Raw genomic sequence first — 25,809 nt, 5'->3', positions numbered from 1 at the left:
TGATTCCCACGTCTCAAATGGGCCCGAAGACGAGTCACCGTCTGTCCATGCACGATGCGTCGCTCTCTGTTGACATTGCCAATCGCAAGCGACGGGCACAAGCCCATCAGCTGCTGGACTGTTCCTCATCTTGTTTCTTCCTCCACTCGTGTTCCTTGCTTTCACTCCTCTCCCCTGCTGATCCGGGATTTCGTAACTTTCAAGTGTTTTTAACCAGAAAAAGAAGCAATTGCACAAGTGTTTATTATCAGCGGCTGGATCGGAACACAATTACACATGATGCTACTAATCCTCAATTGCTCATTGCGCTCCGGCTGCTGCCGGTTCCGACATGGTCGGCGACGGCTGGCGCTTGACGAGCTTGGTGAAGGAGGTGCCCTCGACCTGGAAGTCGTCGTAGCGGCGGAAGAGCTCGGCGACGAGCATGCATGCCGTGTCGACCACCACCTCCTTGGCGGCGCACTGCTTGTTCCCGGCCGCTGGCTGCGAGGTCTCCGGCCCGTTGGACCAGAAGAGGTGCTGCAGCAGGGCCTGGCCCTCGTCGCCGAGGAACCTCTCCGGCACGAACTCCTCCGGCCGGTCGAACACCTCCGGGTCCCGCATCGCCAGCGGCTGGTACCCGCACAGCACCTCGCCCTTGGCCACCTGGAAGGCGGCGCCGTGGGAGCGGAGCACGAAGTCCTTGCGCGCCCGCCCGAACTGCAGCGGCACCGGCGGCTGCATCCGGAGCATCTCGTATACCGTCGACCGCACCAGCGGCATCTCCCGGGCGGCCTTGAACCCGAACACGGTGTCGCCGCCGCCGGTGGCTGCTTTCAGCATCGCCGCCCGCACCTCCTCCCGCAGCCGCGGCCGGAGCCCCGTCGGGTCGGCGGCCTCGCCGATCTTGGCGACGAGGAACGGCAGGAACACCGAGAAGCCGCCGAAGGCGTTGAAGCCGAGCACGAAGAGGAGGTTGTTGATGGCGTCCTTCTTGCCGATGCCGTGCTCCTCCGCCGCGTACGCCACCGCCGCGGCGCCGTGCTCCTCCACGAAGCGGTAGAGCCGGTAGTAGCCCGGCCAGATGAGGAAGGACGGCAGCGGGAAGGAGTGGATCAGCAGCTCCTCCAGCGGCTGGATGATGCCGATCTTCTGCGTGGGGAGGATCTGCAGCGCCAGCCAGACGTCCAGGATGGTGAACCCGAACTTGTCGACGACCCAGTCCACCGACGGGTCGGCGCCGACGAGCGCCTTGCACAGGAACCGGAAGATGCATTGCTGCAGGGGCACGATGTAGTTGGCGGAGGGCTTCTCGTCGCTGGCCTTGGCGGCGAGGTCGGCCTCGATGGAGTCGAGCATGGCGTCGACGCCGGCGCGGAACGCGGAGGCCCAGGTGGTGGCGCTGCGGTGGAGGATGGCCATGGCGAACTTCTTGACGCGCTCGTGCTCGGGCTCCTCGGTGTCGAGGTAAACGCCGACGCGGGTGCCGCCGGTGAACCCGGCCCCGGGGTTGTAGGGCCCGATGAGGATGTCGCGCTTGTCGACGAGGGTGTTGTCGAAGAGCGCGGTGAAGGCGGCGGCGTCCACGACGGCGACCACGCGCGGGTCGATGCCCACGAAGAAGGGGAACGTCGGCGGGATGTTGGTGCGGAACACCGTGCTCCGGTTCGCCGCCGCGCGCCGCCGGAAGAACTCGTCCTGGCTCTGGAACCAGAAGTAGTCCAGGCGGTCACGGAGCGCGCCGATCACCGGCGGGCCGTAGCTGCCCGGTATCGGCCGCGGCGGGGGCGTCGCAGCCGAGGCGCTCGCCGCCGGCGATAAGGTCGGCAGCATGGCTAACGACGACGTCTAGCTATTTTATCTCCGGTGTGTGGTAGTGGTGAGCGGAGCTGCGTGCGCGTGTGGCTCGATCATCGTTAAGTACTGGCAGCCGCGGCAGCTGGAGTGAGAAGTGCAAGGCTTGCTCTAGCTGCCAGCGCACGGAACGCGACAATGGCGGTGGGACACAGGCCGGCTTCACACGAGCACAGAAACAAGGATCGGAATGGGCACGTTGCCATTCTGCCGACGACGACGCCATTGGCGACGGCAAGGGATCACGTGGGCCCGGGTGAGACGCTAGCGAGCATTGTGATTGGCTCACAGCTTATTACATTTTGTTTCTTTTCTTTTTGTTTTTTTCCTATTATTAGATGCAAGATTTAAGGGATTTAGCTACTTTTTTTCTTCAAGAATACAGGAGTAAGCTGCATCGCTCGTAGATCCGGCCGCCACGGTTGGGTCGTACTCTCGGTCGATCTCCAGTGCTGTGATGGCAGGCACGGCCAACACCAGCCTCGGCGCCGATCGGCCGGCCGGCCGGCGGCGCGCCATGTTCGGCTTGGGAAGAGGAGGCCGGTCGACACAATAATGGACGTCGATGACGACGACGACGTCTTCTGCGCCTACTGCTCCGTGCAGCGCGCGCTCCTCCACTGCGCCCAGCACGGCGCGCGCCTCTGCCTGCACTGCGACGTCCGCGTGCACGCCGCCGCGCCGTGCCACGAGCGCGCCCCGCTCTGCTACGGCTGCCAGGCCGCGCCCGCCGACGAGCACTGCACGCGGTCCGGTCCCCACACGCGGCCCGTCCTTCTCACAACAAGACAAAAACGAACAACAACCTCTGTGTTCCCCTGACGAAGCAGCGACCTATCGACCGAAACTTGAAACCCCTTCACAGTTCCAACAAAACCATAAAGTGACTCAGGGGCTCCTGACGGGTGCATAGACCCGGAGCCTTCAATGGACCCGCCTTCACGCAACACATGGCCCAACGAGAGGCGTGGCAACGACACACACCTGGGCCAGCCCAGCAATGCAACGCTAGGGTGAGACCTCGATCTGACCACCGACCGAGGGCTCCGACCAGGAGGCCTGGTTCGCACCCCGACTAGAAAGGCTTGGTCAGGGCCGGGACCACAGTTCGAATTTGACCAAGCTCCTCCGACCAGAGATGTGCCATACTGATCACACCGCTCCCCCCGATCGACACGGTCGGGACCGACCGGGACAATCGATCGGGGATGCCCGCTTGGTGTGGGCCCATGGAGTAGGTGGAACGGATAAGAGCGCACAGGTCAACCACCATACAAGGAACCGTACCACACCACACCCTACACACGCCCTGCATAGTGCCGTCGCTATCTACCCGCTACAACGGAGTGGCCTGACGAGATGAATAGGGACCGAGGACGGCGGCCATACCGTACCCGATGACGTGGGCATCGACAAGACTAGGCAGCGCCTGCACACTCCCTTTCTCTTTCTCTAACTTGTAAGGTCGTCCCCCTTTAACTATAAAAGGGGACAGACCCTCCACATCCGACATAGTCTCCACGACACGAGCAACGGAGAAACTCTTTGACTCTGTTCCAACATATAGCGCACGTTCGAGCTCCTGTCACTCTCTTCCACTCAGACCAGAGCGCGACCGGGACTTGGACACCCCTCTCTCATTCCTCTCTCGTTTATACTCCCACTGCAAACTTTGAGCACCTTGACTCAGGAATATAGTCAACCAACAGACCCCGAATTGGACGTAAGGGCCGTTTCCCAAACCAGTATACATCCTGTGTCATTGTGTGCTAGGCCATATCCGATCTAACGCCAGTAAAACTACAACATTTACTAGTCGGCCAGATTCCTCACCGACAAATATGAATATCCGCATATCCGAATTTGTATCCGCTAAAAATATCAATATGGATATCCGTATTCGTATTTATTTTTAATGTGAATGTGACATGGATGTATCTGGATTTAGTTTTCAGTGTTTTTCTCTATCCGGTTCAAGATTCGTGTTCGACAAAAATGTGAAATAACCGACATTATCTTTATCCGCAAAGAATAAAGTAACCAATGAAGCCATCTAAAACTTATTTATATTACTACTTACAAATAATGTTAATTTTAATATTGCTAATAAAATAATTATTTACATCAATTAAACTATTAAAAATGATATAGTTTAATTAATTTTAATATAACTAATCATATTGACTTTAAACACATTATATTATTTATTAAATGAATAAATTAACATTAAATGCATCAATGAACTTATTTTTATTATTAAACGATATATATATATTTATGGAAATACTTATTTTTATGTTTATTTTAGTGTATTTAGTTATTTATTAATAAATATGTTATTTCAATAAGATATTACTACACCCATAATTTGCTCCCTAGTAACATAATTTTTTGATCAATTATAAAACCATTGATAAAGCAAAATTGATACTCGTTATGATGCTATAATATAAATCGAGCAAATATCCGAATGTGAATTTGAATTCGAACTATCCATTTTGTATTCGTATTTAATAATAATCGTATTTGAATTCAAATTAAAATATGGTAAATAGTGACTATCCAAATTTGATTGCATAGCTATCCGGTCCGAATCCATCCACGCCAACGCGGACGCCGACGCCCGTCGCCGTGGGGAGGGGGCTAGCTCGTCGGGTCCGGACGCGTACGGCGTGCGCGACCTGCCTGCCTGTCCTGTCCTGGCTGCAGTCTTGAATTCCGGTCAGCAAGAGGAGCCATCACGCACCTGTGGAAGAACCCAACCGGGGCCATGGAAGGTAGCTGCGAGCGTAGGCGTCGCTGCATCAGCAGCAAGGAGTAGGGCCAAGGCGAAGTCGACGCATGAATCAGACGACCAAGAATAGTGACAGCACCGATGACTGCTCTAAAGTATTGTACGCACCTCCCGGAAATGATACTCTCCAAATACTCTCTTGTCAATCGAATCTTGTAGATCTTCAGTTTTAAGGCAGAGCACAGCCATGCAGCCACTCCAATTTACATGCAAGAAACTACCCATACCTTTGCTTGGTTTTGCTGTTCTGCTGCTGATCTCCTTGGCCAGTTCTTGCACAGAGCAGGAGAAGAACTCCCTCCTCCAGTTCCTTGCTGGGCTCTTGCAGGATGCCGGCCTTGCCAAGCTTTGGCAGGAAGGCAAAGACTGCTGCGAATGGGAAGGCATCGTCTGCAGTGGAAACAGAACGGTCATTGAGGTCTCCCTGGAACATAGAGGCCTTGAAGGGTCCATCACACATCTATTATCGAACCGAACAGATTCCTCGGTTCTTCAGTACTTCGGTTCCTAAGAAAGTCGGTACCGATCGGTTCTTCCAAAAAAATCGGTACCGACGAAGTTCAGTTTCGGTTAGTTCGGTTCGGTTCTGGTTTCAAACCGAACTAACCGACCAATTCCGGCTTCCAAAAATTCAGCGACGCTATGGACGGCGGCAGCCGGCGGGAGGACGTAGGGGGTGCCGTCGCGCTGGGACTCGGGAGGGCCCGCCGGACTCCGGGCGGGGATGCGGCACCCCGGGAGGACGCATGGGGCGCCAGGACGCCGTGTCTCCGGGAGGCGGAAGGGCGCGCTGACCGCCGACCGGGGATGCGGCGCTGCAGGACGACGGGAGGATGCCGGCGCCGCGGGAGGACGCAGGGCGGGGGGAGGGGGGCCGCCGCCGCGTCGGGACTCCGGGAGGGCGTGGCGGCCGTTGGGCGGGGATGCCGGTGCCGCGGGACTCAGGAGGATGCCGGTGCCACGGGACGGCGGGAGGACGCAGGGCCAACCGGCTACAGGAGGGGCCATCGCGCCGGGACTCCAACACCGACGCCGCGGGAGGACTAGGGCCGGGAGGGCGCCGCTGCGCCGGGACTTTGGGTGGGTGCGCCGGCCACCAACCGGTGTGGGTGGGTACTCATGATTGGGGAGGCGGCGTGGGAGGGAAGGATGGGAGACTGGAGTGCTAGATTACTCGCTCGTGTAGCAGACGGACGCAGTGCCAGTTCAAGCTGGGCCAGCCAGTGGGCCTTATTGGGTCTCGGTTCTTCGGTTAGTTCGGTTAACCGAGGGAAGGAACCAATTTAACTGAATAAGAAACCGGGATTTTGGTTCTTAGTTAGTTCGATTCGATTCTTGGTTCTCGATTATTTTTGCCCAAGGCTAAACATAGATCTGAAACACTTACAACATATGTTTGAAACACTTGCTGACGAGTCCATAGATCTGGAGTCCCCAATGGGACCGCCTTCCCATGGCGCTTGGCCTAACAAGAGACACGGCAAAAGCGCGCACCTGGGCCGGCCCAGCTACGCAACGCCAGGCCGAGACCAAGACCCGACCACAACCGACTCCTCCGACCAGGAGGCCTAGTCAGAACCCCGACCAGAAGGGTCCGGTCGGGGGTGGGACCACAGTCCGACCCCGACCGAGTTCCCCCGATCAGGGATGCGCTGTACCACCAACACCGCTCCCCCGACCGACACGGTCAGGGCTGACTGTAACCAGGACTCGGTAATTGCTCCAAGCTCAGAGTGCTCAAGGCTGGGTACAATTACCTCAGTGGGACTCTCCCTGATGAACTCTTCAATGCTACCTCGTTGGAGCATCTCTCTTTCCCCAGAAATGGTTTACAAGGAATGCTTGATGGCACGCATATATTCAAACTTAGTAATCTGGCCATCCTTGACCTTGGAGAAAACAAATTCAGCGGAATGATTTCGGACTCCATAGATCAGCTCAAGAGATTGCAGGAACTTCATTTGGACTACAACAACATGTCTGGGGAGCTGCCATCAACCTTGAGCAACTGCACAAATCTCATAACACTTGACCTTAAGTGCAACAATTTCAGTGGTGAACTCCACAAGGTTGGTTTCTCCAACTTCCCCAATCTAAAAACCTTAGATCTTTTGTTGAACGACTTCAGTGGCACAATTCCAGAAAGCATATACCCATGCAGAAACCTGATTGCATTACGGCTGTCTGGAAATAAGTTCCATGGACAGTTATCGAAAGGACTTGGCAATCTGAAATCCCTCTCCTTCCTGTCACTCGGAAACAGTTTTTCAAATATAACAAATACACTTCAGATAAGAAGCTCCAAGAACCTCACCACCCTTCTTCTTGGGATGAATTTCATGAATGAGACCATGCCAGATAATGCCAGAATTGATGGTTTTGAGAATCTTCGGGTTTTGGACATGTACGGTTCCCTATTGTCGGGGGAAATACCTCTTTGGATATCAGAGCTAGCGAATTTGGAGATGTTGTCTTTGCAAGGTAATCGACTCAGTGGATCAATACCAGCGTGGATCAACACATTGGAATACCTTTTCTATTTAGACATATCAAACAACAACCTTACAGGAGAAATTCCGACAACATTAATGGCTATGCCAATGCTAACTTCAGAGAAGACTGTAGCTCATTTGGACAAAAGGGTCTTTGATCTGCCAGTTTATCATAGTCCATCACTTGAACTCCGCGTACCAATTGCTCTTCCTAAAGCTCTATACCTAAGCAGAAACAAATTTACAGGTGTGATTCCTCCAGAGATTGGTCAGTTGGAAGCCCTCATTTCACTCAATATCAGCTTCAACAACTTGACAGGACCGATCCCCCGATCCATCTGCAATCTCACAAACCTGGAGCAGCTAGATTTATCCAACAACAATCTCAGAGGTGAAATCCCTGCTGCACTGGAGAACCTTCACTTCCTTTCTGATTTCGACATCTCAAACAATGACATGGAAGGCCCTATTCCAACAGGAGGCCAGTTTTTTACATTTCCAAATTCTAGCTTTGCTGGGAACCCAAGGATGTGCGGGCCTGGGCTTAATCACCATTGTACTTCGGTAGAGGTCGGTCCGCCCACTGGCTCCAGAGGACTGTGTGGTAGCAACATTGTCTTCCCTGTATCCTTCAGTGTTTTCGTTGGAGTAGGAGTACTATATGATCAGATGGTACTATCCAGATACTTCGGCTAGGAAAACCTTGCTTCAGCAACGTGTCCTGGATTGAAGAATGAATATAGGCACTGGATGTAATCATGCAACTGAAGCTCTCAGCAAACAACGGGAACTTTGTAATAGTTAATACCCATATAGAAACATGACGTGATCTACAGTGTTTTTGCTTGAGCAAGTCCGACTTCGCTGCTCCAAAAACATGATCCTGCAAGCAAATTCAGGAATGGAGCGTTTACTGTCAGTAAACAGAGCAATATATGTATCTACATCTTTTCCAGAGCACGGTAAATATCTTCAAAGTTTACTGTCACATGTGTGAACACGCGTGCTAATCAGATTGCTTGTCGAGGTGAAAATAGTTGCTTTTTACAGTACAATCTCTAAGAAATTAGTAGACTACTAGTAGTAGCTTATAATCCAAACTTATCATCCTAATACCAGTGTGTCACTTAATCATACCAAATTACCAGGGAAATTGACCTAAAACCAAATTCTTCAATTTGGCTCGAGAATTTCGACTGGTCGGAAGCATCGCGCAGACAACTACCAAACCCTAAGAGGTTGCCGAACGTACCACGGCATCGGGCGCCCTGCAGGAGCTGGTCCCCCTCACCCCGACCGTCGTACGCCGGCGCGCGTGCGCATTTCTTCGCCGCGCTGCCACCCGCCAACACTGCTGCTCCGCTTTGGGGACTTGGGAGGCGCCGACGTGTTGGGAGACGATGAGCTTTGGGCCGGACCATGATCGGGTCGGGGGGGACCCAGACTGGGCTGTTTTTTATTGCATCTTTGTTCGGCCTGCGAGGCAAGTATTTTGGGCTGCTCGTTGTCTCTCGTTACGGACTGGGCCGCTTGCGGAGCAGTTTGCTGCTTTTCTTTCTTTCGTATTCTTTTTCCCTTTTTCTGGGACCATTGGCCATCTTTTTTCCTTTTTCTGGGACCATTGGCCACCATCAAGTCTTCACGAGTATATATTAGCACAATTGCTCGTGCGTTGCTACGGATCTTTATCCTCTCTAAAATAATTATCTGCTTATTTCTGATTCATCTTTTACGGTGCTTTACCGCTTTTCTTCTTCTCGTTCTTGAAATTCTGCATAAGAAAAATTAAAGTAGATAAATTATCACAAGGAAAAAAGTTCATGAATTACCAGGTACTATTACAAGAATATGGAGGTTCTGGATGTAACTGGATGCTATGATCCGTCACCTTTTTAAACCAATCTATATTTACCTCTTCTCTTTTTCTTCTTTCCCCTCTCCTTTTTCCTACCTTATCTGTTCAGCCTTCCTTATCTTCTCTTCAGTCTCCACGCCGCTAGTCCAGCCACGCCGACCTGCTCTGTTCCCCACCTTTGCTCGCTCGCCGTGTGTTGCTGCTGCTACTCGACCTCCACCGCTGCCCGACCGACGAAGCTAGTACTACTCCGCTGCAACTCCCCCCACACTGCCGTGCGAGGGACACACTATTGCCAGGCGAGGCACCCGCACCACGTTGTCCTACGCACTGGCGTGCCAGCCATGGCTGCAGCAAGGCGGGGAGATGCACACAGGCTGTGCCAGCGGTCTTCCAGGTCGCACTCCTCTGCCGATGCGGTGCCGCTGTGGGCCGAGGCCAGCCAGCGCGAGCAGCTCGACCCTGGCACGGGTGGCCCCGACCCCGGCGTTGAGGCTGGCCTACACGAGCGCCTCCACCTCCACAATTGCAGAAAAGTTTGGGGACCTTTTTTGCAAGGACAGTGGTTTGATTATTAAAAAGTTGAAAGGGTTTTTTTTAAAACAACCACGATAGTTGGAAGAACCCACCACACTTCACTGATTATTGAAGAATCTTTTCATTGCTTGATTATTACTTGTCTTCAAATATTACATCTTCGCAGACTGCGAGCAACTAATTGTCTTCAAATATTACATCTTCGCAGACTGCGAGCAACTAATATTTCTGCAGTTCCCAGGAGGAATGTGCTGTCAACAATGCTATCCACTTCAACAGCCCTAATCTTAGGACCAAAACAGATCACCCTAGCTGAGACAACTGGCGGCGCATTCAGGAATACATTGACACATTCGACGGCTACACCTTCCTGTACCCCAAGAGCTGGATCCAAGTCAAGGAAGCTGGTGCGGACATATTCTTCAGAGAACCCTTCGTCCTTGATGGGAACATGTCAGTCGAGATATCATCCCCTTCGTCCTTGATGAGAACATGAGCTGGTGCAAAGCCTGGAGTGGGACGGGCGCTACCTGTCGATCCTCGGCGTCGAGAACAAGCTGCGGTTGCAGACGCCGGAGCAGGTGTTCATGCAGGAAGAGGAGGAGGACCTCAGGAGAGTCATGGACTCCTTCAGGGTCATCAAGGCGGCGTAGCACGGTGTACTAGTGCAGAGAGAACTAAGTGCATGCAAAATATTGCAATGCTTTGTCTAAGCGTAGACAACATCATGCATTCGTATTCATAAATTGGTAAGAATACCTGCAATAACATCGCCATATTGAGAGAAAGCATCCTTGAGAGCTGTTTCATTTGTATCGTAAGAAAGACCTGCACTTTGTTATACAATTACAAGGAATAAAAGGCAATAATCAGCATCAGCACACCCCAAATTGAACTCCATCACACCACTTAACATCCTTTCCCACTGGAAATTAAAAAGGAAGAATTTGATCAGGTGCGAGAATGCTATCTCTCTAAATCTGACCGCAGAAAGCGATCCACTTAAAGAAATCATATAGGAAAGGTGGAAAGGATTTACCGCTGATGAATAACTTGAGCGTGCGTGCACATGAACATGCGGCGTTCCGATTGAACAGCTTCCCGAACGGAGTTGCAGCATTGCGCAGCATCCCTCCTCTCCCATTCAGCATCATCTGCAAACTCTAGAAAACGATAACCTGCTGCGACTGACTGACCTGCAGGAAGCATCATTTCCGGACGCGTGCGCCGCACGCTGACTGACTGACGCCGGTCGCCGTGGGGAGGGGGCTAGCTCGTCGGGTCCGGACGCGAACGGCGTGCGCGACCTGCCTGCCTGTCCTGTCCTGGCTGCAGTCTTGAATTCCGGTCAGCAAGAGGAGCCATCACGCACCTGTGGAAGAACCCAACCGGGGCCATGGAAGGCAGCTGCGAGCGTAGGCGTCGCTGCATCAGCAGCAAGGAGTAGGGCCAAGGCGAAGTCGACGCATGAATCAGACGACCAAGAATAGGGACGCCAGGTCACCCTCACCCACCACCTTCCATTACCCTGCACCTTGTATTTTTCCAAACAATTAATGCCCAGCACCAATGATTGCTCTAAAGTATTGTACGTACCTCCCGGAAATGATACTCTTCAAATACTCTCTTGTCAATCGAATCCGCCTTTTCCTGCTTCACCGGAAAGAGTACCCATACCTTTACTTGGCTTTGCTGTTCTGCTGCTGATCTCCTTGTCAAGGCAGAGCACAGCCATGCAGCCACTCCAATTTACATGCAAGAAACTACCCATACCTTTGCTTGGCTCTGCTGTTCTGCTGCTGATCTCCTTGGCCACCCCCACCAGTTCTTGCACAGAGCAGGAGAAGAACTCCCTCCTCCAGTTCGTCTCTGGGCTCTCACAGGATGCTGGCCTTGCAAAGTAATGGCAGGAAGACACACATTGCTGCAATTGGGAAGGCATCACCTGCAATGGAAACAAAACAGTTATTGATGTCTCTCTAGCATCTAGAGGCCTTGAAGGGTCCATCACACCATCTCTCGGCAACCTCACTGGCTTGCAGCGTCTTAATCTGTCCTGCAACTCCCTCTACGGTGGCCTCCCTCTGGAGTTGGTGTCCTCCAGCACCATCATGGACCTTGACGTCAGCTTCAACCAGCTCAACGGAGACCTGCATCAGCTGCCATCTTCAGCCTCTGGCTAACCTCTGCAGGTACTTAACATCTCGAGCAACTTGTTTACAGGGCAGTTTACATCTGCAACATTGAAGGGGATGCAGAATTTGATCGCACTCAATGCCAGCAACAACAGCTTTACTGGGCAGATTCCCACTCATTTCTGCAACATATCACCATCTTTTGCTGTCCTTCAACTCTGTTTCAACAAACTCAGTGGCAATATCCCACCAGGGCTGGGCGATTGCTCCAAGCTCAGAGTGCTCAAGGCCGGGCACAACAACCTCAGTGGGACTCTCCCTGATGAACTCTTCAATGCTACCTCGTTGGAGCATCTCTCTTTCCCCAGAAATGGTTTACAAGGAATGCTTGATGACACGCATATATTCAAACTCAGAAATCTGGCCATCCTTGACCTTGGAGAAAACAAATTCAGCGGAATTATTCCAGACTCCATAGGTCAGCTCACGAGATTGCAGGAACTCCATTTGGACTACAACATCATGTCTGGGGAGTTGCCATCAACCTTTAGCAACTGCACAAATCTCATAACACTTGACCTTAAGAGTAACAATTTCAGTGGTGAACTCCACAAGGTCGGTTTCTCCAACTTTCCCGATCTAAAAACCTTAGATCTTTTGTGGAACAACTTCGGTGGCACAATTCCAGAAAGCATATACTCGTGCAGAAACCTGATTGCACTACGACTGTCTGCAAATAAGTTCCATGGACAGTTATCGAAAGGACTCGGCAATCTGAAATCCCTCTCCTTCCTGTCGCTCGGAAACAACAGTTTTTCAAATATAACAAATGCACTTCAGATATTAAGAAGCTCCAAGAACCTCACCACCCTTCTTCTTGGGATGAATTTCATGAACGAGACCATGCCAGACAATGCCAGAATTGATGGTTTTGAGAATCTTCGGGTTTTGGACATGTACGGTTCCCTATTGTCGGGGGAAATACCTTTTTGGATATCAGAGCTAGCGAATTTGGAGATCTTGTCTTTGAGAGGTAATCGACTCACTGGACCAATACCAGCTTGGATCAACACATTGGAATACCTTTTCTATTTACACATATCAAACAACAACCTTACAGGAGAAATTCCGACAACATTAATGGCTATGCCAATGCTAACTTCAGAGAAGACTGCAGCTCATTTGGACAAAAGGGTCTTTGATCTGCCAGTTTATCATAGTCCATCACTTCAATACCGCAAACCAATTGCTTATCTTAAAGCTCTATGCCTAAGCAGAAACAAATTTACGGGTGTGATTCCTCCGGAGATTGGTCAGTTGAAAGCCCTCTTTTCACTCGATATCAGCTTCAACAACTTGACAGGACCGATCCCACCATCCATCTGCAATCTCACAAACCTAGAGGTGCTAGATTTATCCAACAACAATCTCACAGGTGAAATCCTTGCTGCACTGGAGAACCTTCACTTCCTTTCTGATTTCAACATCTCAAACAATGACATGGAAGGCCCTATTCCAACAGGAGGCCAGTTTTGTACATTTCCAAATTCTAGCTTTGCTGGGAACCCAAGGATGTGTGGGCCTGGGCTTAATCACCATTGTACTTCGGTAGAGGTAGGTCTTGCGCCCACTGGCTCCAAAGGACTGTGTGGTGGCGACATCGTCTTCGCTGTATCCTTCAGTGTTTTCATTGGAGTAGGAGTGCTATATGATCAGATGGTACCATCCAGATACTTCGGCTAGGAAAAACTTGCTTCAGCAACGTGTCCTGGATTGAAGAATGAATATAGGCACTGGATGTAATCATGCAACTGAAGCTCTCAGCAAACAACGGGAACTTTGTAATAGTTAATACCCATATAGAAACATGACGTGATCTCCAGTGTTTTTGCTTGAGCAAGTCCGACTTCGTTGCTCCAAAAACATGATCCTGCAAGCAAATTCAGGAATGGAGCGTTTACTGTCAGTAAACAGAGCAATATATGTATCTACATCTTTTCCGGGGCACGGTAAATATTTTCAAAGTTTACTGTCACATGTGTGAACACGCGTGCTAATCAGATTGCTTATCGAGGTGAAAATAGTTGCTTTTTACACTACAACCTCAAAGAAATTAGTAGCTCAGATTGTTTGTTTGGGTGTGGACTACTAGTAGTAGCTTATAATCAGCACTTATCATCCTAATAATTTGTAGAAGATACCAGTGTGTCACTTAATCGTACCAAATTACCAATTATACAGGCAGGGCAGGGCGAGCAAGATGGAAATTGACCTAAAACCAAATTGTTCCATTTGGCTCGAGAGTTTCAACAAATGGTCGGAAGCATCATCGCGCAGACAACTACCAAACCGTAAATCTTCATACGTAAAACTTAAGCTAGGATCTTGCCGGTGAGCGATTGCTAACTTGGGAGGGAGCAGAGCGAAGAGGTCGCCGAACGTACCACGGCATCAGGAGCCCTACAAGATCCGGTCCCCCCTAGCCCGACCATCGTACGCCGTCGCGCGAGCGCATTTCTTCACCGCGCCGCCACCCGCCGACGCTGCTGCTCCGCTTTGGGACTTGGGAGGCGCCTGCGTATTGGGAGACGATGAGCTTGGGCCGGACCATGATCGGGGCAGGGGGGGACCCAGACTGGGCCGTTTTAGATGGCATCTTTGTTGGGCATGCGAGGCGAGTATTTTGGGCTGCTGCTGGTCTCTCATTACGGACTGGGCCGCTTGCGGATTAGCTTGCTCATGAGGAGACTTTTCTTTCTTTCGTATTCTTTTTCCTTTCTCTGGGACCATGGGCCATCAAGCCTTCATGAGTATATATTATTTGAAACGTGACTTCCGGCATTAGGGCACGTACAATGATCCGTTCCGAGCCGTCTGGGAGCCGATTCATTTGCAAAAAGCCCCCCGCGACGGCCTATGATCCGTTCCGAGCCGTCTGGGAGCCGATTCATTTGCAAAAAGCCCCCCGCGACGGCCTGGAGACGGCTTCATCGTCACCTCGCGAGGCGACGATCCCAGCTCATGCTCCCAGGCGAAAAAGGCGACTCCAGCACCGTTGTGCGGCTCACCGACGAACCCCTGCGTCGCTCCCTCGATCCGCTGCGGCCCCTCCGTGCGGGAAGATGGTGCCCCTCCTCCGCCTCCAACCCACGAGCCAGCGGCGCCCTTCCTCGAATCCAATGAGTAGCGGCGGCGGCGCGTTGCTAGATGCGGCGGCAGTGCCGGATGGAAGGCCGCGGCCGTGTAGGAGCAGGAAAGGTGCGGCCATGACACGGAAGCGCGGCGGCGGCTAGCGTAGGGACTCGATCTGCAGCTAGCCATGGCCTGATGGTGGCGGCTAGCTCGGGGCCTCGATTTGCCTTTGGCGATGCCCCTGATGGTGGCGTCCTCAAGATTCAAATGTAGCAGGATGGTAAGACTTCATTCCCTTCTTTTTTGAAACGAAAGACTTCAGTCCCTTCATTTGTGTCTCTTCATGCTTTGGTTCTTGAACTAATTGTACGAAGAAATTAACTTGCATGAGTTTGACCTTACTATCTTCTGTATTTACTTGGACGTTGCTCATGCTACCTTTGTTGTATGTCAATTGGTTCAGGAAGAACCACCAATACAAGACCCCCATGATTTTTTGACACTCATAAAATAGTTGGATAACGTCAGTTTTCATGTACAAGGTTAATCTTTTGTTCATTTATCAATGTTGCCCAAAAATATAGTTTTGCTTGCAGCTAGAAACATGTCTATTATTTATCAGTGTTGCATACCACAGAAGTTCAGATAAGTCTCAGTGTATACTAAATTTTGGATTAGATTTGTAGTGACTGCAAGTTGTTTTCAGGTTTATAGAAGGGACATTTCTGTAACCATTGTTGTGGGTTCAGTAAGCAATCTGCTACTTCTCTTAATTAATCTCTGATATTAATGATCATACTGTATCATGCCATATCTGTCAAATGTTTCTGATACATATATAGAGCACCAGGGATTCAGTAGAAATGTGTCAAATGCAGATTGTAGTTGTTTCAAGTCTGATCACATACGAGGAAAATGCTTTTACTTGATGGTTGATTATTGGTCCATAGGTTCTTCAAGGTGTCATTCTAATTTCCAGGATGATTGCACACATGAATTGTTTTTCACTGTTGGCTAGCTGTTTACTAAATGTTTCCTAACATGTTAATTGTTTATCATTGTTGCTTTGTTCAGACGAAGGATGGTGTTAGCTAAGGCTTTGCATGGCAGCTTCAAACTATTTTAACTAGTGTCATGGTGTAGCTGTTCTCTATTGCAATTAGTTTAACTAAATTTGTATTGTTCATGTTATGTATGTATTCCGAGTATCTGTTGCTATAAATATATATATTATACTTATGCTTTAAAAAAATTTCACGTGACTTGATTGAATACATTGTGTTTTCTAAAAAAAAGCAACATAATAGCATACAAAGATCAAATTATACTTCATCAACATGAGTTATGTACCTATACACGAATTAAATATTACACAGACAGCCTAATAGACAAGCCACTGTATAGTTATTTGTTTTGTTTTCTGTGTACGATCTCCAAAGCACTTGCTGTCTAAACGAACATGCCCTTGTACTAGCGCCAAGAAACAGCAATCGGTCGCGAAAACACAGAAAACCACGCACAAAACGGTACAACACGTGGCCCGATGGAAGTTAAGTACACTATTGTATTTGTGCACAGTCGATTTTCACTGGACCAAACCAGAGCTGCGGTACTTGCCCGCATGTCAGTACAACAGCTGTCCGTTCCGTTCCGGCCACCCATGGGACCGGACGGATAAAGAAGCTTAGAGCTTGCTAGCACTCCGGACGAAATCAAATTCATCACACGCTTCCGTGGCAGTACGTGATTAGTCATCGCACTCTGCCCTACGCTCTTAAAGAAATTAGTAGCGCACATTATTTATTGGGGTGTAGACTACTAGTTACTACTCAAATGTAAAGGCAAAAAAAGAAAACGGAGCACAAGGAAGCATCAAGATCAACAAAGAGCTGCACCTGTTCCCTACATAAAGGTTACACAATAAACTCCAACAAATCTCCGGTGAAGTAGTACGTGGTTTCTGCACGTATAGTTACATTCGACAAGATTGATCCACGACTCACCGACGACTACTTTGACTACTCATCTCGACTAAAAAATTAGTAGGAACAGGTCGCACATCATCGATAACTAGTCGGATTCAACTACGACTAGTCGGTTTTATCAATAAACCGTCGCAGCTTCATCGACGACCGCCATGGCTTCAGCATAAATCGTCCACGAATCAAGCTAAGTCACTTTTCTAATTATTTTCCGACTTGTTTTCCGCATGCAGGGCAACACGTCGACTACTTATTTGTGTAAGCCTCTCAACAGGAATTACCCTACAGAGCTACACTTTGCCAACTATTCCTGGAGCATGTTGACCGACAGCCACAAGCTTGGTACACCAAATTACGAAAGTCACAGGCACAGGTTTGGTGCACTAAGTTTTGGAGGCACCGTCACGAGTTTGGTATATTGAATTTTGGAAGCAATAGCCACATATTTGATACACTAAATATAGAAGGCTCACAACGGCTACACCCTAAAAAGGCACAAATCTTATGCACATAACACATGCTCTATTCGTCGGAGGGCAGCAAACTCTTACACACAACACGCGCTTTGCTCGCCGGAGGGCAGCAAACTCTTGTGCGCAATCGCGCAATCTTTTTTGTCACAATACCGACTACTCATTTTTGTCTTTTCTTAAAGTCACTAATCTTCTCGAACACAATACGTCTTAATTCCTGAAAGCCTCAGATTATCTATCATGTCTAAATGCTAGCACACATGCACGAGACAAGATCTCAGCTGTACAAACAGCAGTACTCGTACGCGTACAAGGGATAAAGATCTCACCACGCAGTGGCTATGACTAAGCAGAGACTGAAAGTCTAAACATAACAGGCTAACCACTCGGGAGAAATATAACCGAAACAAGAGTATGACACAAAACATTTATATTCAGCACTGAATAAATTTTAATAGTTTTCAATAATCTATAAATATGCTACGTAATGTAAGCCTCTCTTTTTACAGGTCAAGGTTCGGCGACGACGCTCCAGAATGCTCAGCGCACCTCGAAAGGCATAGCTAGTTCCCAAATTTGGGGGCTAAGCACCAATTACTGCTCAGAAATACTTTCAGTAGCTTCGCTAGTTCCCAAACTCGGGGGCTAAGCGCCAATTATTACTTGGAATATCTCTAATGGTTCAGCTAACTTTCAAGCTCGGGGACTAAGTGCTAATAACTACTCGACGTGGCTTACACGGCTCACCTGGCGCATAAGCTCGGGGGCTAGACACCGCGAAACTACTCAGATGATGACTTGCGTGAAAATTCAAGATTCTTGAATTGATTATTCAATCATTTTAAGGCTCGAGGCTGATAAGCTACACCCAACAGTTGATTTTTTGAAGTTGAAAGAAGAAAATTCAAAATTTTATTAACCTTCAGCCTGATTTTACGATTCAACCTAAGGCTCGGGGGCTACTTCATATAAAGTGCGACTTTTGCCGCTCTCCATATATGAAGATTATAAAATCAAGACGATTAAATACTTTGAGCACAGCATAGTCTCATGACAGTTTTGAGAAATTTTAAAGATTCAGCTAGATAAAGTACTCGAAAACTACTAAAACTACTCAGCGAGGATTTTAAAAGTACTAAAAAACTATCGCATTCGACTATGAAGCGCTCAGGGACTTGTCGGTGATAAATCCCTAATACCCACGAAAAAGAAAGAACACATATTCCTACTGAAATTTCTCTTTAATCCTACTAGAACTCATACCATATAATCCTACTAAGATTCTTCCTTGTAATTGTCTAGTTATCCCACCTCCTGCTGTGACTGACTGACCTGCACGAAGCATCATTTCCGGACGCATACGCCGCACGCTGGCTGACTGACGCCCGTCGCCGTGGCTGCAGTCTTGAATACCGGTCAGCAAGAAGAGTCATCACGCACATGTGGAAGAACCGAGGCCATGGAAGGCAGCTGCGAGCGTAGGCGTCGCTGCATCAGCAGCAAGGAGTAAACGCGTCGGGCCAAGGCGAAGTCGACGCATGAATAAGACAATCGGGAGTGTTTGAATTCTAGAGCTAAAATTTAATCCGTGTCATATCAAATATTTGCTAAATGGTGAGACGAATCTATTAAGTCTAATTAATCCATCATTAACAAATGGTTACTGTAGCAGTACGTTGCCAAATTATGGACTAATTAGGTTTAATAGATTCGTCTCGCCGTTTAGCCTATATCTGTGCAATGGGTTTTGTAAATAATCTATGTTTAATACTTCTAATTAGTATCTAAACATTCGATGTGATAGGGGCTAAAATTTATCTTAGGATCCACCACCCCAGGGACGCCAGGTCACCCTGCGCCTTGTATTTTTCCAAAAAATTAATGCCCACACTTTGACAGCACCGATGACTGCTCTAAAGTATTGTACGCACCTCCCGGAAATGATACTCTCCAAATACTCTCTTGTCAATCGAATCTTGTAGATCTTCAGTTTCCTGCTTCACCAGAAAGAGTAAAATTAAGGCAGAGCACAGCCATGCAGCCACTCCAATTTACATGCAAGAAACTACCCATACCTTTGCTTGGCTGTGCTGTTCTGCTGCTGATCTCCTTGGCCAGTTCTTGCACAGAGCAGGAGAAGAACTCCCTCCTCCAGTTCCTTGCTGGGCTCTTGCAGGATGCCGGCCTTGCCAAGCTTTGGCAGGAAGGCAAAGACTGCTGCGAATGGGAAGGCATCGTCTGCAATGGAAACAGAACGGTCATTGAGGTCTCTCTGGAATATAGAGGCCTTGAAGGGTCCATCACACCATCTCTCGGCAACCTCACTGGCTTGCAGCGTCTTAATTTGTCCTGCAACTCCCTCTACGGTGGCCTCCCTCTGGAGTTGGTGTCCTCCAGCACCATCATGGTCCTCGACGTCAGCTTCAACCAGCTCAACGGAGACCTGCATCAGCTGCCATCTTCAGCCTCTGGCCAACCTCTACAGGTACTTAACATCTCGAGCAACTTGTTTACAGGGCAGTTTACATCTGCAACATTGAAGGGGGTGGAGAATTTGATCGCACTCAATGCCAGCAACAACAGCTTTACTGGGCAGATTCCCACTCATTTCTGCAACATGTCACCATCCTTTGCTGTCCTTGAACTATGTTACAACAAACTCAGTGGCAGTATCCCACCAGGGCTGGGCAATTGCTCCAAGCTCAGGGTGCTCAAGGTCGGGCACAACAACATCAGTGGGACTCTCCCTGATGAACTCTTCAATGCTACCTCGTTGGAGCATCTCTCTTTCCCCAGAAATGGTTTACAAGGAATGATTGATGACACGTATATATTCAAACTCAGTAATCTGGCCATCCTTGATCTTGGAGAAAACAAATTCAGTGGAATGATTCCGGACTCCATAGGTCAGCTCACGAGATTGCAGGAACTCCATTTGGACTTCAACAACATGTATGGGGAGCTGCCATCAACCTTGAGCAACTGCACAAATCTCATAACACTTGACCTTAAGATCAACAATTTCAGTGGTGAACTCCACAAGGTCAGTTTCTCCAACTTCCCCAATCTAAAAACCTTAGATCTTTTGTGGAACAACTTCAGTGGCACAATTCCAGAAAGCATATACTCATGCAGAAACCTGATTGCACTACGGCTGTCTGGAAATAAGTTCCATGGACAGTTATCGAAACGACTCGGCAATCTGAAATCCCTCTCCTTCCTGTCGCTCGCAAACAACAATTTTTCAAATATAACAAATGCACTTCAGATATTAAGAAGCTCCAAGAACCTCACCACCCTTTTTCTTGGGGGAAATTTCATGAACGAGACCATGCCAGACAATGCCAAAATTGATGGTTTTGAGAATCTTTGGCTTTTGAACATTGACAGTTGCCTATTGTCGGGGGAAATACCTTTTTGGATATCAGAGCTAGCGAATTTGGAGATCTTGTCTTTGAAAGGTAATCGACTCACTGGAGCAATACCAGCTTGGATCAACACATTGGAATACCTTATCTATTTAGACATATCAAACAACAACCTTACAGGAGAAATTCCGACAACATTAATGGCTATGCCAATGCTAACTTCAGAGAAGACTGCAGCTCATTTGGACAAAAGGGTCTTTGATCTTCCAGTTTATCATAGTCCATCACTTCAATACCGCAAACCAATTGCTTATCCTAAAGCTCTATACCTAAGCAGAAACAAATTTACGGGTGTGATTCCTCCAGAGATTGGTCAGTTGAAAGCCCTCATTTCACTCGCTATCAGCTTCAACAACTTGACAGGACCGATCCCCCCATCCATCTGCAATCTCACAAACATGGAGGTGCTAGATTTATCCAACAACAATCTCACAGGTGAAATCCCTGCTGCACTGGAGAACCTGTACTTCCTTGCCGTATTCGACGTTTCTAATAATAACCTCGAAGGGCCTATCCTAACTGGTAGGCAATTTAATACATTTCCAAATTCTAGCTTTGCTGGGAACCCAAGGATGTGCGGGCCTGGGCTTAATCACCATTGTACTTCGGTAGAGGTCGGTCTTGCGCCCACTGGCTCCAAAGGACTGTGTGGTGGTGACATCGTCTTCGCTGTATCCTTCAGTGTTTTCGTTGGAGTAGGAGTGCTATATGATCAGATGGTACTATCCAGATACTTCGGCTAGGAAGAACTTGCTTCAGCAACGTGTCCTGGATTGAAGAATGAATATAGGCACTGGATGTAATCATGCAACTGAAGCTCTCAGCAAACAACGGGAACTTTGTAATAGTTAATACCCATATAGAAACATGAAGTGATCTCCAAAAACATAATCCTGCAAGCAAATTCAGGAATGGAGCGTTTACTGTCCGTAAACAGAGCAATATATGTATCTACATCTTTTCCAGAGCAGGGTAATAATTTTCAAAGTTTACTGTCACATGTGTGAACACACGTGCTAATCAGATTGCTTATCGAGGTGAAAATAATTGCATTTTACAGTACAATCTCAAAGAAATTAGTAGCTCAGGTTGTTTGTTTGGGTGTGGACTACTAGAAGTAGCTTATCATCCTAATAATTTGTAGAAGATACCAGTGTGTCACTTAATCGTACCAAATTACCAATTACACAGGCAGGGCGAGCAAGATGGAAATTGACCTAAAACCAAATTCTTCCATTTTGCTCGAGAATTTCAACAAATGGTCGGAAGCATCGCGTAGAAAACTACCAAACCGTAAACCTTCATACGTAAAACTTAAGCTAGGATCTTGCCGGTGAGCGATTGCAATCCTTTAACCTGGGAGGGAGCAGAGCGAAGAGGTCGCCGAGCGTACCATGCCATCGGGCGCCCTGCAAGAGCCAGTCCCTCCCCCCCCCAGCCCGACCATCGTACGCCGGCGCGCGAGCGCATTTCTTCACCGTGCCGCCACCCGCCGATGCTGCTACTCCGCTTTGGGACTTGGGAGGCGCCTGCGAGTTGGGGGACGATGAGCTTGGGCCGGACCATGATCGGGGCGGGGGAACCCAAACTGGGCCGTTTTATATGGCATCTTTGTTCGGTCTACGAGGCGAGTATTTTGGGCTGCTGGTGGTCTCTCGTTACGGGCTGCTGCTGGTGATCAAGAAACTAAAATAGTACTACCTTGGAGAATCTCCAATAGATAATTTTGGAGGAGATTTTTAGTAGAATCTCCATTAGATAATTTTGGAGGAGATTTTTTTAGTAAAATCTTCAATAGATAATTTTGGAGGAGGAGATTTTTTTTAGACTCTTGGAGTTGCTCTAAGATCGATTATCAAGAGACTTAATGAAGGAATTAAGCCCTAAACAAGGCAGCATGCATGAGTGTAAAAAAAAAGAGACTTTGGCGTGGCAATAAGTTGCGTTCACAAGAAGGTGCATTATTGGTGGGACGAATATGATCCATCCATTCCATCAAATCGTAACAACGGCGGCGCCTACAATTTTTCGGGGGCGAAACTGCTCGCGCTTGCTTGACCGGATACGCCGCAGCCCTTTTCTATTTCCGGCTCTATATATCCGGCCTCTGGCTGCGCCGAATATAATCCCCTACCGCCGCCATCGTCGACGACGATCACCTTGCGGTGCACCGATCGTCGTCGACCGGCCGGCACCAACCAACCACCCCCCCTCGGCCGATCGATCTCCAGTGCTGTGACGACAGGAACGGCGACCAACCCCATCCTCGCCGCCGGCCGGCAGGCCGGCGGCGCGCCATGCACGGCTCGCGATCGGACCGACGCCACAACACCACCAGCTGCGGACTACGAGGGCATGGACGGCGCCGGCGCCGACGACGACGAGGCCCCCTGCGCCTACTGCTCCGTGCAGCGCGCGCTCCTCCACTGCGCCCAGCACCGCGCGCGCCTCTGCCTGCCCTGCGACCTCCGCGTGCACGCCGCCGCCGCGCCGGCCCACGAGCGCGCCCCGCTCTGCGACGCCTGCCACGCCGCGCCCGCCGCCGCGCTCTGCGGCGACCACCAGGCCTCGCTCTGCGCGCCGTGCGCGCGCGCCGCCGGGTGCGACGCAGGGCGCCACGCCACGCGCCCGGCGCGCGCGTACACCGGGGTCCCGGCCGTCGAGGAGCTCGCGCGCATCCTATCCGGTGACACCACCCCTCCGCCGCCGCCGTCGGCGGCGGCGCTCCCAGAGCCAGCGGACACTTCTTGGATCCCCGACCTAATCAACATCGAACTGCTGCCGGACTTGACGAGCACGAGCTCTTGGCGCGATGGTAATGCCAGCACTGAGGTATATAGTCGATCTACTACCAATCCATCGTTTGATGAAATTTATCTTTACCTATCAAAAAAGCCTTCTTTTCAATCAAAATGATGGCAAACGGTGAAACAAAACGATGCTGATTCATCTCTCTTTTTCATGTTTTTGTCCTTCCCTCCTGGGTTCCATCCTGCCTAAATTTTAGGCAACAGATAGATCCACGAGCACTTTGCTTTTCCATTTCTATTTGATGCTTAGTTACTACCAGGCAGTCTCATCGAAACCGGAGGCAGCTTTGAAGGTCAGATCGCCGGATCATCAGCAGCCGCCTTGCCGCCGACCGGTGATGGCGACGAGCTCTTCATGCAACAAGACTGGCCCAACCTCAGCGATGCAGGGCTGGACGATTTCAACTTCTTCATCGCACAAGATTCCAACTTGACCAACTCCTTCAATTCGATGGGTCACAGAGAAGGCGCTCTCGAGGTATAGACGATGATCACATGCATATTCTGAATGTTCAAGTTCATCACTGCATGCAATTTTATGCACCAATTAAGTTCATCGATCGATCTAGATGTGGTCCTGTTATTAGCAAAAACCTCCAGCTTCAAGGTGATCTATACATCGAGAATTTGAAATTTGAGCGATGGATTAATATAAGCTTCAAGATCCATGGAAAATTTGGAGTTTGAATGATAAAGCGCTGTATATATAAAGTTGTTTAAACAAAATCCAAAAATAACATACATACATAGCTTGCCCTAGATAAAAAGTTGCATTAGTCATTGACATTTAATTTGCTGTTAACTTTTTTTAAGATTAAGGAAAATATCCGGTCTTGAACATTCACATGTGAAACATTCGCATTCGCATTCGCATTCGCATTTGCTGGTACCTTAATACATCTGTTCGGTACTGTCAGCTACAGGCATCGCCACCGTTGGGTTATGATCACCCGTTAATCGCATCATGTTCAGAACCGATTATTGCGTCGACTGATGCTGTTCTGGAATCCTTGGCCAGTAACAATGCAGCTTATCATCAACAGCAGTTCAGTTCAGTGCTCACTGCAAGCTCGAGCAACAACAATGTGGGCTTCTCCTCCGAGCTTCATCCTCGTGGCAACATGTTCTACGCCAGCCGCGGCGGCATGCCCATGTTGCCACGGCGGGACGAGCTCCCAAGTAGACACTTGGGCTTGGAGGTGAAGCCCTACCAAGATCAGGATGCGGTGGCTCTTCAGGCGTCATCGATAATGGCGGAGCAACCATCGAGCCAAGGCATGGAAGCGAGGACGAAGCAGCAAGAGAAGAGGCAGGAGGCTAAGCAGAGATACAAGGACAAGAAGAAGAACAGGAGGTATGCACTATATTTTGTGAGTTCTTTTACTGTACACAATACTACTATTTATATTTCAAACGGAATGGCCTTTTAAACTTTATGCTAGTGTTAAAAATAAAATTTTAGTGATGTCATTTGTGTTATTTTACCATGGTACCCTTATACTACCTATATTATTCATGTATACTACCCATACTACAGGTAAAGGTTTTAATAGTATCCTTTTCAAACACTAGTATAGTCTAGTATTGTGTATCGTAAAAGAGCTCTATTTTGTAGGCCATCATTCTCGACTCGGTTCATCGACCAATTTGTTGTTGTTAGTCTCTACTAGTCCTTGAAATGAGATGATGATGATGATTCTTCACTCCACTTTGGCGATTGCATTTGCAGGTTTGGCAAGCAGATCATGTACGTGTCCCGGAAGGTACGAGCAGATACACGAAACCGAGTGAAAGGCAGGTTTGCAAAGGCGTCCAGCAGCAGTTGGCATGCTAGCGGCGATCAACAGTCTACACAGCATGGCGATGATCAGCCTACAAATTCCTAGCTAGCTTGATCTTTTTGTAAGTTTGTTAACTTGATCTTTTTGACCTCTAGCATCACTAGAGGTTTTACTAGTTTGTTCAGTCCCTTGGATTTTTTTTGTCAGTTTTTTTAGCCCAGTGATTAGGTAGAATAAGTTCAGATGAGTGTTCTTTTTCGCCGCAGGATCTTTTTTATAGCGTTTTCAGAGCAAGGGCTTTTCTTTCCCTAGCCCTTTGGCAATATTCTTTATTATATTTGATTTTTTGGGGTTATACAACAATGTCCTGTGATGTAATAATTGCAACCATCACTGGTTCGCTCCACGATTAGTAATAATTTATCACAGTATGTGCTTTTGTCTGATGAATGAAGTCATAAATAATTTCGAGGTCATTTCTTTGCCTGCTATTAATGATTTAACTGTATGCTTTATCACAGCCTTTCAATTTTGGGTTTCCAGTGTACAGAAGAATA

The 25,809-nt window shown here is 48.8% G+C and overlaps 7 protein-coding genes across 7 annotated transcripts; 5 read left to right on the top strand and 2 right to left on the bottom strand.

Annotated features, from left to right (window-relative positions):
- Positions 1-216: 216 nt before the first annotated feature.
- Positions 217-1,960, bottom strand: LOC101777323 (probable inactive linolenate hydroperoxide lyase). Its single transcript, XM_004951166.4, has one exon. The coding sequence runs from the start codon at positions 1,810-1,812 to the stop codon at positions 301-303; it is 1,512 nt and encodes a 503-aa protein (XP_004951223.1). The 5' UTR covers positions 1,813-1,960; the 3' UTR covers positions 217-300.
- LOC111257403 lies at positions 1,956-3,680 on the top strand. The gene is made up of 2 exons (XM_022827087.1): positions 1,956-2,089; positions 2,219-3,680. The coding sequence occupies exons 1-2, from the start codon at positions 1,972-1,974 to the stop codon at positions 2,653-2,655; spliced, it is 555 nt and encodes a 184-aa protein (XP_022682822.1). The 5' UTR covers positions 1,956-1,971; the 3' UTR covers positions 2,656-3,680.
- Positions 3,681-4,844: 1,164 nt separating this feature from the next.
- On the bottom strand, positions 4,845-5,635 carry LOC105913925 (vegetative cell wall protein gp1-like). The gene is made up of 2 exons (XM_012844304.1): positions 5,239-5,635; positions 4,845-5,017 (listed from the first exon to the last, which is right to left on the bottom strand). Exons 1-2 carry the CDS (start codon positions 5,633-5,635, stop codon positions 4,845-4,847), a joined length of 570 nt encoding a protein of 189 aa, XP_012699758.1.
- Positions 5,636-6,080: 445 nt separating this feature from the next.
- Positions 6,081-7,934, top strand: LOC101779115 (receptor like protein 3). Its single transcript, XM_004954507.2, has 2 exons — positions 6,081-6,219; positions 6,335-7,934. The coding sequence occupies exons 1-2, from the start codon at positions 6,081-6,083 to the stop codon at positions 7,813-7,815; spliced, it is 1,620 nt and encodes a 539-aa protein (XP_004954564.1). The 3' UTR covers positions 7,816-7,934.
- A 2,791-nt stretch (positions 7,935-10,725) lies between these two features.
- Positions 10,726-13,647, top strand: LOC101776920 (receptor like protein 3). The gene has a single exon (XM_012846301.2). It carries the CDS (start codon positions 11,764-11,766, stop codon positions 13,387-13,389), a length of 1,626 nt encoding a protein of 541 aa, XP_012701755.1. The 5' UTR covers positions 10,726-11,763; the 3' UTR covers positions 13,390-13,647.
- Positions 13,648-19,201: 5,554 nt separating this feature from the next.
- LOC101776515 (tyrosine-sulfated glycopeptide receptor 1) lies at positions 19,202-21,618 on the top strand. Its single transcript, XM_004951165.2, has one exon. It carries the CDS (start codon positions 19,269-19,271, stop codon positions 21,402-21,404), a length of 2,136 nt encoding a protein of 711 aa, XP_004951222.1. The 5' UTR covers positions 19,202-19,268; the 3' UTR covers positions 21,405-21,618.
- Positions 21,619-23,016: 1,398 nt separating this feature from the next.
- On the top strand, positions 23,017-25,357 carry LOC106804116 (putative zinc finger protein CONSTANS-LIKE 11). Its single transcript, XM_022825970.1, has 4 exons — positions 23,017-23,476; positions 23,732-23,949; positions 24,389-24,825; positions 25,201-25,357. Exons 1-4 carry the CDS (start codon positions 23,017-23,019, stop codon positions 25,355-25,357), a joined length of 1,272 nt encoding a protein of 423 aa, XP_022681705.1.
- Positions 25,358-25,809: the final 452 nt, after the last annotated feature.

The sequence above is a fragment of the Setaria italica genome, chromosome I, assembly GCF_000263155.2.
Source record: "Setaria italica strain Yugu1 chromosome I, Setaria_italica_v2.0, whole genome shotgun sequence".
In the NCBI taxonomy this organism is placed as follows: domain Eukaryota; kingdom Viridiplantae; phylum Streptophyta; class Magnoliopsida; order Poales; family Poaceae; genus Setaria; species Setaria italica.
Note: the sequence above shows the minus strand (reverse complement) of the source record. Positions and strands in the feature narration are given on the sequence as shown.